Source organism: Aedes aegypti, chromosome 3 (genome assembly GCF_002204515.2).
Source record: "Aedes aegypti strain LVP_AGWG chromosome 3, AaegL5.0 Primary Assembly, whole genome shotgun sequence".
In the NCBI taxonomy this organism is placed as follows: domain Eukaryota; kingdom Metazoa; phylum Arthropoda; class Insecta; order Diptera; family Culicidae; genus Aedes; species Aedes aegypti.
Window position 1 is genome coordinate 218,706,134 of NC_035109.1, and position 14,178 is coordinate 218,720,311.

At 38.6% G+C, this 14,178-nt stretch overlaps 1 protein-coding gene across 4 annotated transcripts in view; it reads left to right on the forward strand.

The window, feature by feature from the left end:
- Window positions 1–14,178, forward strand: part of LOC5579855 (oxysterol-binding protein 1) — an 85,845-nt gene that overhangs the window by 61,809 nt on the left and 9,858 nt on the right. For all 4 annotated transcript variants that reach the window (XM_021852528.1, XM_021852530.1, XM_021852529.1 and 1 more), the window contains 4 exons: window positions 3,737–3,927; window positions 12,616–12,872; window positions 12,936–13,146; window positions 13,215–13,858. In XM_021852528.1, coding sequence (XP_021708220.1) covers window positions 3,737–3,927; window positions 12,616–12,872; window positions 12,936–13,146; window positions 13,215–13,858 — 1,303 coding nt within the window. The remainder of the gene's footprint in view (window positions 1–3,736; window positions 3,928–12,615; window positions 12,873–12,935; window positions 13,147–13,214; window positions 13,859–14,178) is intronic.

Below are 14,178 nucleotides of genomic sequence, written 5' to 3' on the forward strand. Positions count from 1 at the left end.
CCAATAATAGGTAGACTGTTCCTTTAGTGGAGGTATGTTTTATGGCTACTGATGCACAACTATAGGTGCAAAAGAGAAAAATGTTAAGCAAAATAATTGTTTTAAATGGATTTACGGTTAAATTTCATAGATATTATTAAATTACTTGCATCATTTTCACATCGTACAATATAAAAAATATATTACCTAACCATTTATTAGTGCAAAACATGCCTAAACACACTACCTCCACTAAGGGAGCGTTTGCCCTATCTGTGGTTAGTAAAGAAATTATTATTTTTACAAGTATCAGGTAATGTACGCTTATCAGGTGCATTTAAAGTCACTGGCCTTAAGTTCGGAATATGAATCGAAACGGTAGGACGATAAAGCGGCAATGAATCTTCCCAAATCAAATCTTTCATTCTACACTTCGTTGAAATCAGAACATTTTTTTCTATGCGATGCAGACAAGCAGTCAACTTCTACAGATCCTTCTTGATGAACTCCGCTCCGATACCACCCTTTTCAGCTTCATTTCGCACGCTGTGTTGTACCTTTGTGTATGTGCATTTAGCGTCACTCAGATGTTCGTTGTAGTATTACTTCGACCTTTCGATCACTTCACCTTACGTACATCCTACAGAATACTCTTTAACCTTGCACATTTCGTCTTTCGATAGAACATCCGTGTTTATTAGGTACGATGCAACTTAACTTCGCTTCCTCCAGGCATGGTTTTCCATGTTCTGTCTTGCAGCAGCATTATTCTTCTCCATAATCGCTCTTCGTCGAATTAATCTTTATGTCGAACGCGACAATTTTCTTGCATGTGCTTCTACAGCACTCCAGCGGTCTTTGAAAGAGATATCGACAAGCCGTTACTTTCCTAGCTTAGCATATGCGGTCGCAACATCCGCCTGATTCAGTCGCTCAAGGTCGAGTCTTTCGTCGGTGCCTTTAGTTAGTTAATTTTGGTATATGGTCAATGTTAGCGCCACGATATGTCCTGAAGTCGATAGGGTAAACACTTCCTTAGTGGAGGTAGCTACAATTGTAAAGGTAGTGTGTTTTGACGTGTTTCGCACTAATTTACGTGTATGTGATATTTTTCTATGAAATACGATGCTAATACAAGCAGTCGAAAAACATTTATTAAGTTTGATAATATAACTATAGAAAACCATTCATGTGCTTGAAAAATGTACCTTTCTGCACCTGTAGTGTCGCATTAGTACCAATAGTGGAGGGTCCCATTAGAATTCAATGCATTGCAATGGGTGTGCCACTAATAAAGGAACGGTGTTCCTGTTATTGCTGCATGAATTTTTGTAGGTAAATTCTGAATTAATTTCATTTTTATTTATTCGAATGATAAAGGGACGGGGTTGGTGGTCTAATGGCTACCGCTTCTGTTTCATAAGCTGAAGGTCATGGGTTAAATGCCAGGCCCGTCCCTTTCCTCGTACTTTGTAGTTGTATCTTTCACTTGCTTCTATCTACCACTCTTAATATATCTATCACAGTTCATAGCAGTTGCTAGAACCCGAGACGGACAGAAAAAGCCGTTTCCCTACGCTTCCATTCTCCCATAATTATAGCACGCCTTTCCTTACACCTGATACACAGGCAGTCTGCTAACCAAACCAGCAAGCCTCTCTGCCATAAAAAATACCCCACCCCTTCACCATTCCCGCATTAACTGGCGTAGACGCAGTGGTATATACGGTCTACTGTGGGAGCCAGTTTAATGTATCACCAATTCCTCCCCCTTCCCCTCATTGGTCAGCATTCTGACGTGGCAGGCGCCAATATCGCCTAAAAATAGAAGATCACCAGCACTTATACACTGAGGGTGTCTGTTAGTCCCAAGCAGTCATCTGGTTGATTCCTTGTGTAAGTGCAGCTGATCTGGCGATACTGGAGTAGCTACCACGGGCGTCCAATCAAGCTGAAGCTCAAGCTCAAGCTTTATTTATTTGAATGATAAAAGAAGTTGAGATCTATCGACTGATTCCTTCTAAAAAATATGTTTATTAAATTTATCGGTATATTATGGCTGTTTTGTGCAGGTGTTTTACTATATTGCTCTATTGGTACACTTTCTCAAATAACGAAAGACGAAGACGACATATCAAAGCGTTGTGGACTTGCGGTTCATTTAGCTGTTGCGATCTCCATGTTTTTACCACATTACCCCGAATTCTGTTACTTCGAATGTAGGGATGGTTCAAAATGCCGAAATGTTTGAAAATCCTATCTTCCTATATTCCTTACAATCCTCACGAAAGAAAAAAAAAGTATTCTGTGGATTTTTTAGCATTTTCTATTTCACCAAAGAACACGACACTGAATGGATGCATCACAGTAAATAAGAAAAATAACTAAACAACATTCAATTAAATCATAAACGCTGATCGAAGATAGGAATTGCACAGATATGATTTGCTCAGCGCCTACATACCTTGCTACTATTTATTACCTTTGACTTTGCCTCTGCCTGTTCAAGGATGACGGCCATCTAGTTTATATTCGTTGGCCATTGACTCAATGAAACGTGATTAGTGATTCTTTTTTGTCTCCCTTATTGGAAGCATAGATGTACACAATGTGTGAGCAGGTCACCATTTCCTACACATTGTTATGTATGAAACGACGAGGTTCTCTCCATATATTGTCAGTGTATGGACTAAATGTCGTAGTTGTTTTGTACAATAGGCTTTTCCCGTAAGATTTGGCCCATATATTTGATTTTAAATTGTAAGAGTTTTTTTTATAATGCTTCGCTTCCATAATTTTGAGGTACCCTTACGCGTGAATGATGCGTCGTATTCAATAATCACTCATTACTATAGATCGTTATTTTCGACGAAACCCTGATGTAATAATATAATGCACTCACTGTTTGCCTGTTAGTATCCGTTATATTATAATACCGTCAAAATTTTGTAAGGAGAAATTTGTCTATGTGTGCATATGTACACCAAAGTTACTGTTTTATTTCGAGCGCCATTCTCAAAGCTACTCATTGCAGTTACCGCCACTTGTTGTTTATAATTTTGTCGTCGATGTCAATGCCAATGTCGCAACCTTGAAAGTTTTATGAACCTGTTTCAAAAGGAAATGCATTGGACAGACAATCGAAGGGTTTATTAAGAATTACCGGGTTACCGAAAAATATATTATTTTGCAGAATGGTAATTACCTTGATAATGATTTGAGCCATGAAGTTCTTCAACACTCCAAAATCAAAAACAAATATAAATTTGACCTAAGTTGACAGGCGCAAATATATAACTTTTTGTGGGTGATCTGATAATGTCACGTGATATCTCAGTAAAGCATCATTGAGTATATCCCTAAACTTGAACTATTGCTTCTATCTAATTAGAAACTTCAAGCATTACGAACGTGCTATCGCATGGTGTAATACCCCTGAATTGTACTTCATTCGTCGTGCTTTGTTTACAGACAACGACATATACTATGCGATTAGATAGATAAGCCACAACAGATGTTCATTCGTCATAGCTACTTGAGTAGCATATTCGATTACTAACAGTTGTTTGCATTTTTGTTCCTAGGAATCAATGACCGATGTGTAAATCAATGCATTTAACGTTATCATCTCACCCAGTTCTTTGTTCAAATTATTATGAATCCATTACTCTTATACCCGATTATTGCAAGATATCATTAATGTTGTTAATTTTGATATGGTTAATACTAATTAAGACATTTTTCCTTTTTGTTTCAGATGCAACAGCTTCAGCATCTGATGACGAAGACAACGAGTTCTACGATGCACAAGAGGAAGGTGGCTCTGTCGCTTCACAGGAAGATAGTTCATTTATATTGAAAATTCCGGTCGCTCATCACCGACGTAACTCCAACGACGCTACGGGTAGCTCCTCAGAGGGCGAAGAAGGCAATAGTGAAACACAGCAAGTAAGTTTTGTTATGACTGAGTGGAACGTGAAGGTTCTACTTTTCAGAGCATGTGTCCATAAGATACTGTCATACATTGGTTGGTTGTTTGTTTGCGCGATAAGCAGTTTCCCATTTTGGCATTCAAAAACAAGCGACAATAGTATATCCATAACATAACTTCGCCGAACGTTTGAATTAACTGTCTCACTTCTGTGCACGCTCAATCACAATCAGCCACGACATTACCTGTAATCGCATATTTGTTGCTCATATTTGTTGCTCTGGCTATGTTAATCGAACACTTGAAATCAAACGTTGTCCAGCGTTGTAACGCGTTTGCCATATTGACAAAAAAACACCGTCTTAATTATAGATTGGCTATTTACTAAAAGAAGGCCACATCGTTGTAGCGTTTAACGCGCAACTAATCAGCAATATTATGCTCAGGGTGACCGATTCGAATCCCACCAGTCGAGATTCTCTTCGTGCTGGAAATTTTCTCGATTTCCCAGGGCGTAGAGTATCTCTGTAGATACTTGCCATAGATACCATAAAAAATCAGATGGCAATGAAAGCAGCGTTTCTTTTATTTTCGAAAAACAGCCGCATTTAAATTCTTGAATCGAAATTTTGATAGGGGAGAATACTCCACAACGAAATGGCCTTAACTCAATTTAATGACTACCGAAAATCTTGCCCGATATTCCAGGAATATCTTAATAGAAGTGTTTACTATGGAATGATGTACAAGAAAAACGTATCAGAAGAAGTTATTTTTTCATCTATCGCCCATAGTGCAGAAATTTCCTCGGGAATATTTTGCAGCAATATTTCACTTATTTTTGAATCCCTCAAGGAGTTTCTATGCTATTTTTCACAGGGATGCATTTAAACATGTATTTTGTTCAGCTTCCTCATGTAATTGACCCATGAATTCAACCAGGGATTCTTTCGAAAAATCTGTTCAGAAGTTTAATGAATTTACCATCAGCGCACCAGATTCCGTTCATTTATGGAAAGTTCATTCATTTATTTAGTTAACATCTAAATAGATAACACTGAATCAACAATTTCACGCCTCTCCATCCTCGGTTCTGCCCCACGCTCGCCAAATCGATACGCACTTGATCCGCCCACCTAGCTCGCTGCGCTCCACGCCTTCTTGTGCCAACCGGATCCGAAGCGAACACCATCTTTGCAGGGTTGCTGTCCGGCATTCTTGCAATATGCCCTGCCCATCGTATCCTTCCAGCTTAAGCCACCTTCTAGATACTGGATTCGCCGTAGAGTTGGGCGAGCTCGTGGTTCATCCTTAACCGCCACACACCGTTTTCCTGCAACCGCCAAAGATCGTCCTAAGCACCCGACGTTCGAAGACTTCAAGTGCTTGCAAGTCCTCCTCGAGCAGCGTCCACGTTTCATGCCCGTAGAAGACTACCGGCTCTATGAGCGTTTTGTACATGGTACATTTGGTGCGGGCGTGAATCTTTTTTGACCGCAGCTTCTTGTGGAGGCCATAGTAGGCCCGACTTCCACGGATGATGCGCCTCCGTATTTCACGGTTAACGTTATCGTCAGCCGTCAGCAAGGATCCAAGGTAGACGAATTCGTCGACCACCTCGAAAGTATCCCCGTCTGTCGTAACACTACTACCTAGGCGAGCCCTGTCGCGCTCGGCTCCACTAGCTAGCATGTACTTTGTCTTGGACTCATTTACCACCAGTCCAACTTTTACTGCCTCGCGTTTCAGGCGAGTGTACAGGTCTGCCACCTTTTCAAATTTTCGGCCGACAATGTCCATATTATTCGCGAAGCAAACAAATTGACTGGATCTCGTCAAAATCGTACCCCGGCTGTTAAGCCCGGCTCTCCGCATGTTCTCGTCCATGCTTTTCCATAGCTCTACGCGGTCGATACTGTCGTATGCCGCCTTGAAATCGATGAAAAGGTGATGCGTTGGGACCTGGTATTCACGACATTTTTGGAGGATTTGCCGTACAGTAAAGATCTGATCCGTTGTCGATCGGCCGTCAACGAAGCCGGCTTGATAACTTCCCACGAACTCGTTTACTACAGGTGACAGACGACGGAAGATGATCTGGGATAATACTTTGTAGGCCGCATTTAGAATGGTGATCGCTCGAAAGTTCTCACAATCTAACTTGTCGCCTTTCTTGTATAGATGGGGCATATTACCCCTTCCTTCCACTCCTCCGGTAGCTGTTCTGTTTCTCAGATTGTGCCTATCAGCCGGTGCCTCTCCGGACCCATTTTTATGAATTCAGCTCCGATACCATCCTTACCAGCAGCTTTATTGTTCTTGAGCTGGTAAATGGCATCCTTAACCTCCCTCAAAGAGAGGGCTGGTTGATTTCCATCCTCCGCAGTACTGACGAAGGCATTTCCTCCGTTGTCCCGTCCTTCATTGCCAGTGCTCTCAGCGCCATTCAGGTGCTCGTCAAAGTGCTGCTTCCACCTTTCGATCACCTCACGCTAGTCCGTCAAGATGCTCCCATCCTTATCCCTGCACATCTCGGCTCGCGACACGAAGCCGTTGCGGGATGCGTTGAGCTTCTAATAGAACTTAGGTGTTTCTTGAGACCGGCACAGCTGCTCCATCTCCTTATGGAAAGTTATGTGGTCATGTGTTTATTATAAAACAAATATTGTGTCGTTCAATACTATTTTTATGTCACAATGTAGCTCCAAGTATAGGTGATCAGCGGTAAAATAAAAATAATTTGAAAAACATTCATAAAAAATATTTAATTGCATTTGTTACTGCATCTAAGTGTTTCCGGTAAACAGATTTCGTGACGAACTTACTAAAAAATGCATTACTTCGAATTTCGTTATTTTTTCTTTATGGCATTAACGTCCTCACTGGGACAGAGCCTGCTTCTGAGCTTAGTGTTCTTATGAGCACTTCCACAGTTATTAACCGAGAGCTTACTTTGCCAAAGTTGCCATTTTCACATTCGTATATCATGCGGCAGGTACGATGATACTCTATGCCCAGGAAAGTCAAGGACATTTCCATTACGAAAAGATCCTGAACCGACCGGGAATCGAACCCAGACACCTTCAGCATGGCTTTGCTTTGTAGCCGCGGACTCTAACCACTCGGCTAAGGAAGGCCCCTATTTCGTTATTTATCCTCATATGTTTATGGTCAAACCACGGCTTTAAAGAAGGCTGTTTACTAAAATCGACATTTCTTTAAAATTTTGTTTATTTTTTTTGCATGAGCGGTTATTGGAACACACAAAATTACCTAGTGATCTAATAACCGACTTCATTTCAAACTTGTTAATATTGCTAGAAAACATCCGTGCGAAAAAAATTGGTTTTGACACAAAAAAATAATGTTGGTAATTCTTAAGTAAATTCTCCATGTATTTCCCAAAATCTTATTGAAGAGGCACTCAGGAAAACCTACCAATCAATCCAGCAAAATCCCTCTAGTAGATCCTATGCCATTTTTCAATTAATCCGTCTAACCTTTTTCATAAGGATTCCTTTAAAAAATATTCCACGGAATCCATAAGATTCCTCAAGTAATTGACCCATGAATTCCTCAAGAATTTTTTTTTTAGAAATTCCCTATAACGTTTCTAAGGTTTCTCATTCTGGGATTGCATTATTTTAAAAATATCTAGTAATTTCTTAAGGGAATCCTCCATGTATTTTTCAAAACCTTATTGAAAGGACTCCCGGGATAACCTACCGCAATGAATGCAGCAATAAAATTTTCAGATTCAAACAGGGTGTCTACTACCTGTAAAAATTAGATTTCTCAAGGGATTTCATTCAACCTGGAAAAATCCTGGAATTCTCAGGGAATTTCGATCACAATCAGCGAAATTATTTTGAGGCTGTAATTCATGACACAACATGTTCACGACAATGGATTTCTGCGTCAAAACCCAGAGCTAACATTATTTGCCAGAAAATTATCTTCAATCGAAAAAAAATCGGCTTCGCCACTATTTGAAGCTGTTCAATGAGGATCCTTTCGAGTATGAAATTTTACCGACTTACCAAAACATGAATGGTGTTTTTAATATCACTATATTAAATCAGTAAAGGATTAACATATCTAGGGCTGGTAGCAGGTTTTTATAAAGACGATTTTCATTTTGATAAAAGGTCTATCAAGTCTGTATTTTAACCGAAATGATTTCTAAAATCTTTTTTTCCTTATTTTGCTTGCAGATAAATATGATGCAAAATGTCTTTTTATATTTCTCGAGAACAGCTTCAGGAATTATCTTAGTGATTCCTCCAAAGGTTTCATTCATTTTCAAGGACTAATACAGGGTTTTCTCCAGAAATTCTTCTAGAAATTCATCTACCAATACTTTCAGCATTTGTTCAAAGGATGCTTACCGGAATTTCTGCAGAATTTGCTTCAAAAATCCTTGAGCACTGCAACGTTTAATAACAGAAGTTACCCCAAGATTTGCTTTAGGAATAGGTAAGATTTTTTTTCAGCATTTTCTCAGCTTTGATCCTTATTTTTCTTTGGAGAAATACATGGAAAACTCATGGAAGAATGATTGAGAATTTTTCTAAAACTTCCGTGTAAAATCTCTTAGAATTATTGGAGGAATTCCCAAAAAAAATCTTAGTAGCAATCTCTGTAGTCATTTCTGAAGGTAACCTCAGGGAAATTTCTAGTTGAAATCTTAAACAATTTCTGTAGGACTGTCTTGTAGAAAATCCTGAGAAATGCTTGGAGACATCTCTTGATGAATATTCCAACATACTCACTAAGCTTATTTTACCAGAAATCGGTGAATTTCACCGTAATCTCAACAGCTGAACAGTTCGGTGAAATAAAACACCGTAATTTCGTCGGAATTTGATGAATTCCTGTGAATTTTTACTGTAAAAATTTACCGTACTCCGTTAATTTATTTTACCGAACTGTTCAGCTGTTGAGATTTCACAGGAATCCATAAAATAATTTAAGTGTGTATTTTAAACGGGAGTCTTGGGGATGTCCTAGAAAAACCGATTGGAGAATCACTGAATGAAACCCTGGAGGACTAAGAGAAGGAAATCCTGATGGAAGCCCTGAGGATTTTTGTTGCACTTTTTGGAAAAATTCAGGTTTTATTTTGAGATGTCCAAAGCATAATTTTTAGAGGAATTCTTTAGGAAAATTCTTGGATAGTTTTCATGGGAAATGATCACTAAATGAACACCGAAAGAAAAATTGAAATCTCTCAATAAAAGATATCTGTTCATCCATCTAACATGAAGAAATTATTTGTCGCCATGCCAGGAAAAATTAAAAAAAAAATTAGGCATGTTCTCAGAGAAATGTCTGGTTTGATCACATTATTTACTCCTAGTTCCTGTTAGGTGTCGTTTTGTTTTTTATTATTATTATTACAGTTTGATCTTTTTCGGCCTCTTTTTGGTTCCTCTTTTTTCACTTTTTTCAGGATAAGGGTTTCTAAATTTTCTATTTCAAGACATTTAGTCGCTACCAGCCCTGCTTTATGCACAATTTTTAAAATATATAAAAAATATTTGATTTAAAAAAATCTGGAATTTAACCAACTTTATATTTAAAGTTTCGTAACATTTATGAGTAATTTTGAACTCTTGAACGATGATGAACAGAGATCTTACAAGTGTAATAAAATATATATCTTAGCATACTTTAAAATATATCTAGAAGTGTATAAATAGCCATTAAATAAAAAAAAAACATTAGTTTGTTTTAGCCATATATAATTGGAGTATTTCTTGAACCTGGATTGTTTTGTAAAACCTGGAAATATCAGGGAATTTCATTTCGATAAACGAGTAGATACTCTGTCAAACAACACACAGACAAACTTCTCCGAGGAATCTGGCTTAGATTTTCGAGATCCCTGTAGGATATGATCCAGGATTTCGTTTGGTATTTTTTCTAAGAATTGTACTACACATTTGTACAGAGAAACCTTCCAAGTTCTTCATGGGTCCAGGAGTTCCTTTTGAAATGCTCGCGAATGTTTTTCTTCCTATTATTACATTACGGATCTAGAGCTATTTCAGCTATTTTTCACTCATTGTATACACGCAAAAAAATAGGCCGATCTTCAACGAATTATGTATTTCTTTCAATTGAAAGGCAAATCATCTAAAATACATACAGGGCTGTTATACGGCTAATATAGGGCATGTTAGCTGTATAATAGCACTATATTAGCCCACATGGCGAATTAAAGTGCTATTTGGTTACTTGGGTTAGCTTTCAAATAGAAGAACCAAAATAGCACTTACATATGGGCCCCTCAATTTTGAAAAACAAAGAAAATATGTTTGATCTTCTGGAGGAATTGCTAACGGAAACCTTGCGAGAATTCTTAATTTCATTCGTGCAAAAAAAAATCTGGTAGAATATCTTGTTGCGAAGCCCTGGAGAAATCTGTGAAATGATTCCTGGTGGTATCTCCCGATAAACTAAAAAAAATTGGACGAAAATAATGGAGGAAAACTATAAAAGAAGTTTTCACTATGGGATGATAAGTTTGTACATACATTACAATACTAACGTGTTTGGAACAATTTTCAAAATTTCTCCATAGTAATTTCGCTATAAACCAACTTCGCCTTAAGACCACCTTCAAATCACCACCCAGAGAGCTAAAATTTTCACAGAAGATGAATTCCAGGAGAAATTAATTGAGAACCTCCTGGAGAACAGGGCAAGTGGGCTTTTCCCTGCTCCTAAAAAGAAAAGAAAAGAAATAAAGAACATATGGAGGAAATCTTAGGCCAATTCCTGAAGAATACTGTGAAATTTTCTCTGGAAGTATCTCAACATGAATAAAAATTGAAGAGAAATGTGCGATAAAGTTACTCGTCTTCACGATGAGAATCCTTTTATATCCTGTAAATAAAAAATAAAATAATAAGTTAATCAGTCCACAGTCCGGGAAGTCTCTCTTCTGCGCCAACTGCAGCCAGTACTTATAGCTCAGAAATACCCTAGGTACGAACACATAAAAGGTACCAAGCCAAAAGGTACAATAATTAATATCACTTTAGATTGGTCGACATGACAAATCCAACTCGCGTTTCCCAATTCGATAGACATGCGGCTGCGGTAGTTGGTAACGCACCTGTCCAGCGAATTGGGAGTTGTGAGTTCGACTCTCACCGAGAAGACGTGTAACTTTTTCGTACAATTTCTTAAATTTGTTCTTTTAAGGTGAAACATCACGGAATCCAAAGATGACCGTCACAATGGCCGACTTTTCCACCTACTCACGTTTCCAAAGGCACTAAACTGGAGAAAAAGTAACTGTTTCACCTTAATCTAATCGCAAACTGTATATAATGTCTTAGATTTCGGTGCTTGGAATACGTTTTCCTGAAATCTTCAAAACAAAGTTGGTACAATCTGATTTAACATCGACCCATGTGACTTTGACCAAATTCAATTTAATTTGTGCCAAAGTCTGCTTTCAACAATTGCAACAAACATGCGATTATAGACACCCACTCAGGGTATATCAACAAAGCGAACAAAAACTTTTTAAAACTATATAATATTTGGTAGGCAACGGCTCACTACGTTGAATCCACGCCGAATGGAGTTGAATTCAAGCTGAATTTCTCTTCTCCGATTCTGAAACAATCGTTTAGCGTTTAGAGCGCAATTAAACGTTCCCAAAATGCAGACCGCTAACGGGTGCGAGGTTTGTACACGAATTTCTACCATTTGATTCCGGACCTGTCCTGTTGGAAAAATCAGAGTTTGCTACAGGGTAAAGTTTGTTCCCGTTTGCAAGTAGCGGGATCTAGCTTGAGTGTGAAATACTCTATGGAGAGTTTGTGTTATTAAAATAAATGTTTAGAATTAAGAGTGTCCATTGCTTGAACTTGAAAACTGCATTATAACTATGAAACATACAGTATTTTATCATGAAGTATATAAATTCCAACTTTGATACTGTAACTTCTATAACAAATGAATTCGTCAATGTTTCCAGTTAACACTCATTGCTGACAGTAAATTGCGACACAAAAGTTTATAAATTAACGAGCAGATATTTCTTTCACTTTTCTGGTCTATTTCCAAGCTGTTAGGCCATCTTTAGCAATTGCAGATCGTATGACGATTTATACAAATATGTAACTCGCTATATGAATTATTGCTATATGCTATATGAACTGCTTCATATCATTCTGATTTGAGAGATGCAATTATTGGATAAAATTAGAGTTACCTAGCAGAGTAACAATACCGGGTGATTAATCAAGCCCAATACCCAGTCTCAATGAAATGAGTCTGCATATAAGCGATAAGATATATAGAAGAAGACCAAACTAAAAGACCCATTTTAAATATTTTTATATCAGAAACCAATTATTTTAATATATTTCAGCAGGTAAAAGTGAATAGGGTAAGAAATTTCCACTGACTAGCTATTTCCAACATATTTTAAAGTATTTTGGTTTCTATAATAACAGACCATAAAACTATAAACTTACACGAGGGTTGAGGTCCAGGATTTGAATTTCGTAAAAAGACAGAGATAAGAACATAAGAAATAAAGTTGGAAAAGAAGAAAAGAATAGATTTGATTAATTTGCTCACAATGTAACTTACTATTTTGAATTAGCAAAATAAAATAAAATGGAAGCGTCAAGAGCTAAATAATTACCAAACATTTTTATTTCTTTCCTTTTCATTCTCAGGTATTAGTAGTCACCGATAATCTAGACAATATGGACATGACGGATAGAATATCTGTTAACAGTAGTCAAGCACTAACACCAACCCTTTCAAACAACAATCAATCCACGAAGGTGGCCCGAAGACGACGAACGCGGGTTCCCGATAAGCCCAACTATCCGCTAAATTTGTGGTCAATCATCAAGAACTGCATCGGCAAGGATTTGTCCAAAATTCCTATACCGGTGAACTTCAACGAACCTCTGTCGATGCTTCAAAGGTTTGTATGGCCATTGCACGTAAATTGAGTGTTTGAAATTAAATACGCATTTACCCGATACAGATTAACCGAAGACTTTGAGTATTCGGAAATTTTGGACAAAGCCGCACAGTGCAAAGACACTTGCGAGCAGCTAGCATATGTGACGGCATTTACTATTTCGAGCTATTCAACCACTAGTAATCGCACCGGTAAACCATTTAATCCACTTCTCGGCGAAACGTACGAATGCGACCGGACAGATGATCTGGGCTGGAGGTGTATTAATGAACAGGTAGTTTACCACAGTTTGTATGTGCTTCATTCATATGCTTGCTAAAATCTAAATTTTCAATCACGTAGGTTTCTCATCATCCACCTATGGCGGCACAGTACTGCGAGGGTCGTGGATGGAGATGTTGGCAAGAGTTCACGATGACCTCCAAATTTCGTGGCAAATATATTCAGATAGTTCCGCTTGGTTACGCACATGTAGAGTTTCCTGCCACAGGCAACAAGTTCACGTGGCGTAAGGTGACCACTACGGTGCACAACATCATCGTTGGAAAGCTCTGGGTCGATAACCACGGCGATATGGAGATCTATGGCGAGAAGTCTGCCAAGGGAGTGAAGTGTCACTTGAAATACCTTCCGTACTCGTATTTCACGAGGGACACGCAGCGCCGCGTCAAAGGCGTTGTGATGGACAATTCCAACCAGGTCAAATGGGTGATAAATGGTACCTGGGACAGCAAGATTGAAATTGCACCCGTAACGTCCACTAGTGGTTCTGCCGAAAACCCCGTCTACAAGACGGGCAACTACAAAACGGCCTGGAGTCGGCGGCTACCGCCAACTGATTGTGATAAATACTACAACTTTACGATACTTGCCTGCCAGTTGAACGAACCCGAGCCTAACGTTGCACCTACCGATTCGCGCCTTCGACCCGATCAGCGACTGATGGAGGACGGCAAATGGAACGAAAGTAATGGGGAAAAACTAAGGTAAGTGGTAAACCGTTGATTTTTTTTTTCGAGTGGCGAACTACTTTGCAATGTTAAATGCGTTTGACGAACCACATGCCCGAATTGTGAAATGCGAATAGACACAGAAGAGGAGGAAGCGTTCGTCTCCTTCTCTTTCATTAAGTTCATTAACTAGATCAGGATCCCTCCAGAAATTTCTCAAGCTATTCTACCAGTTATATGCACAGATACCGTAAGGATGCCATTCACCGCCCATGCAAGATTCATCGCTCATTGAATTATTTTGTAAAATCTGAACAAATTTTCACAATAAAAGTTATCACCATGTATTAGTATAC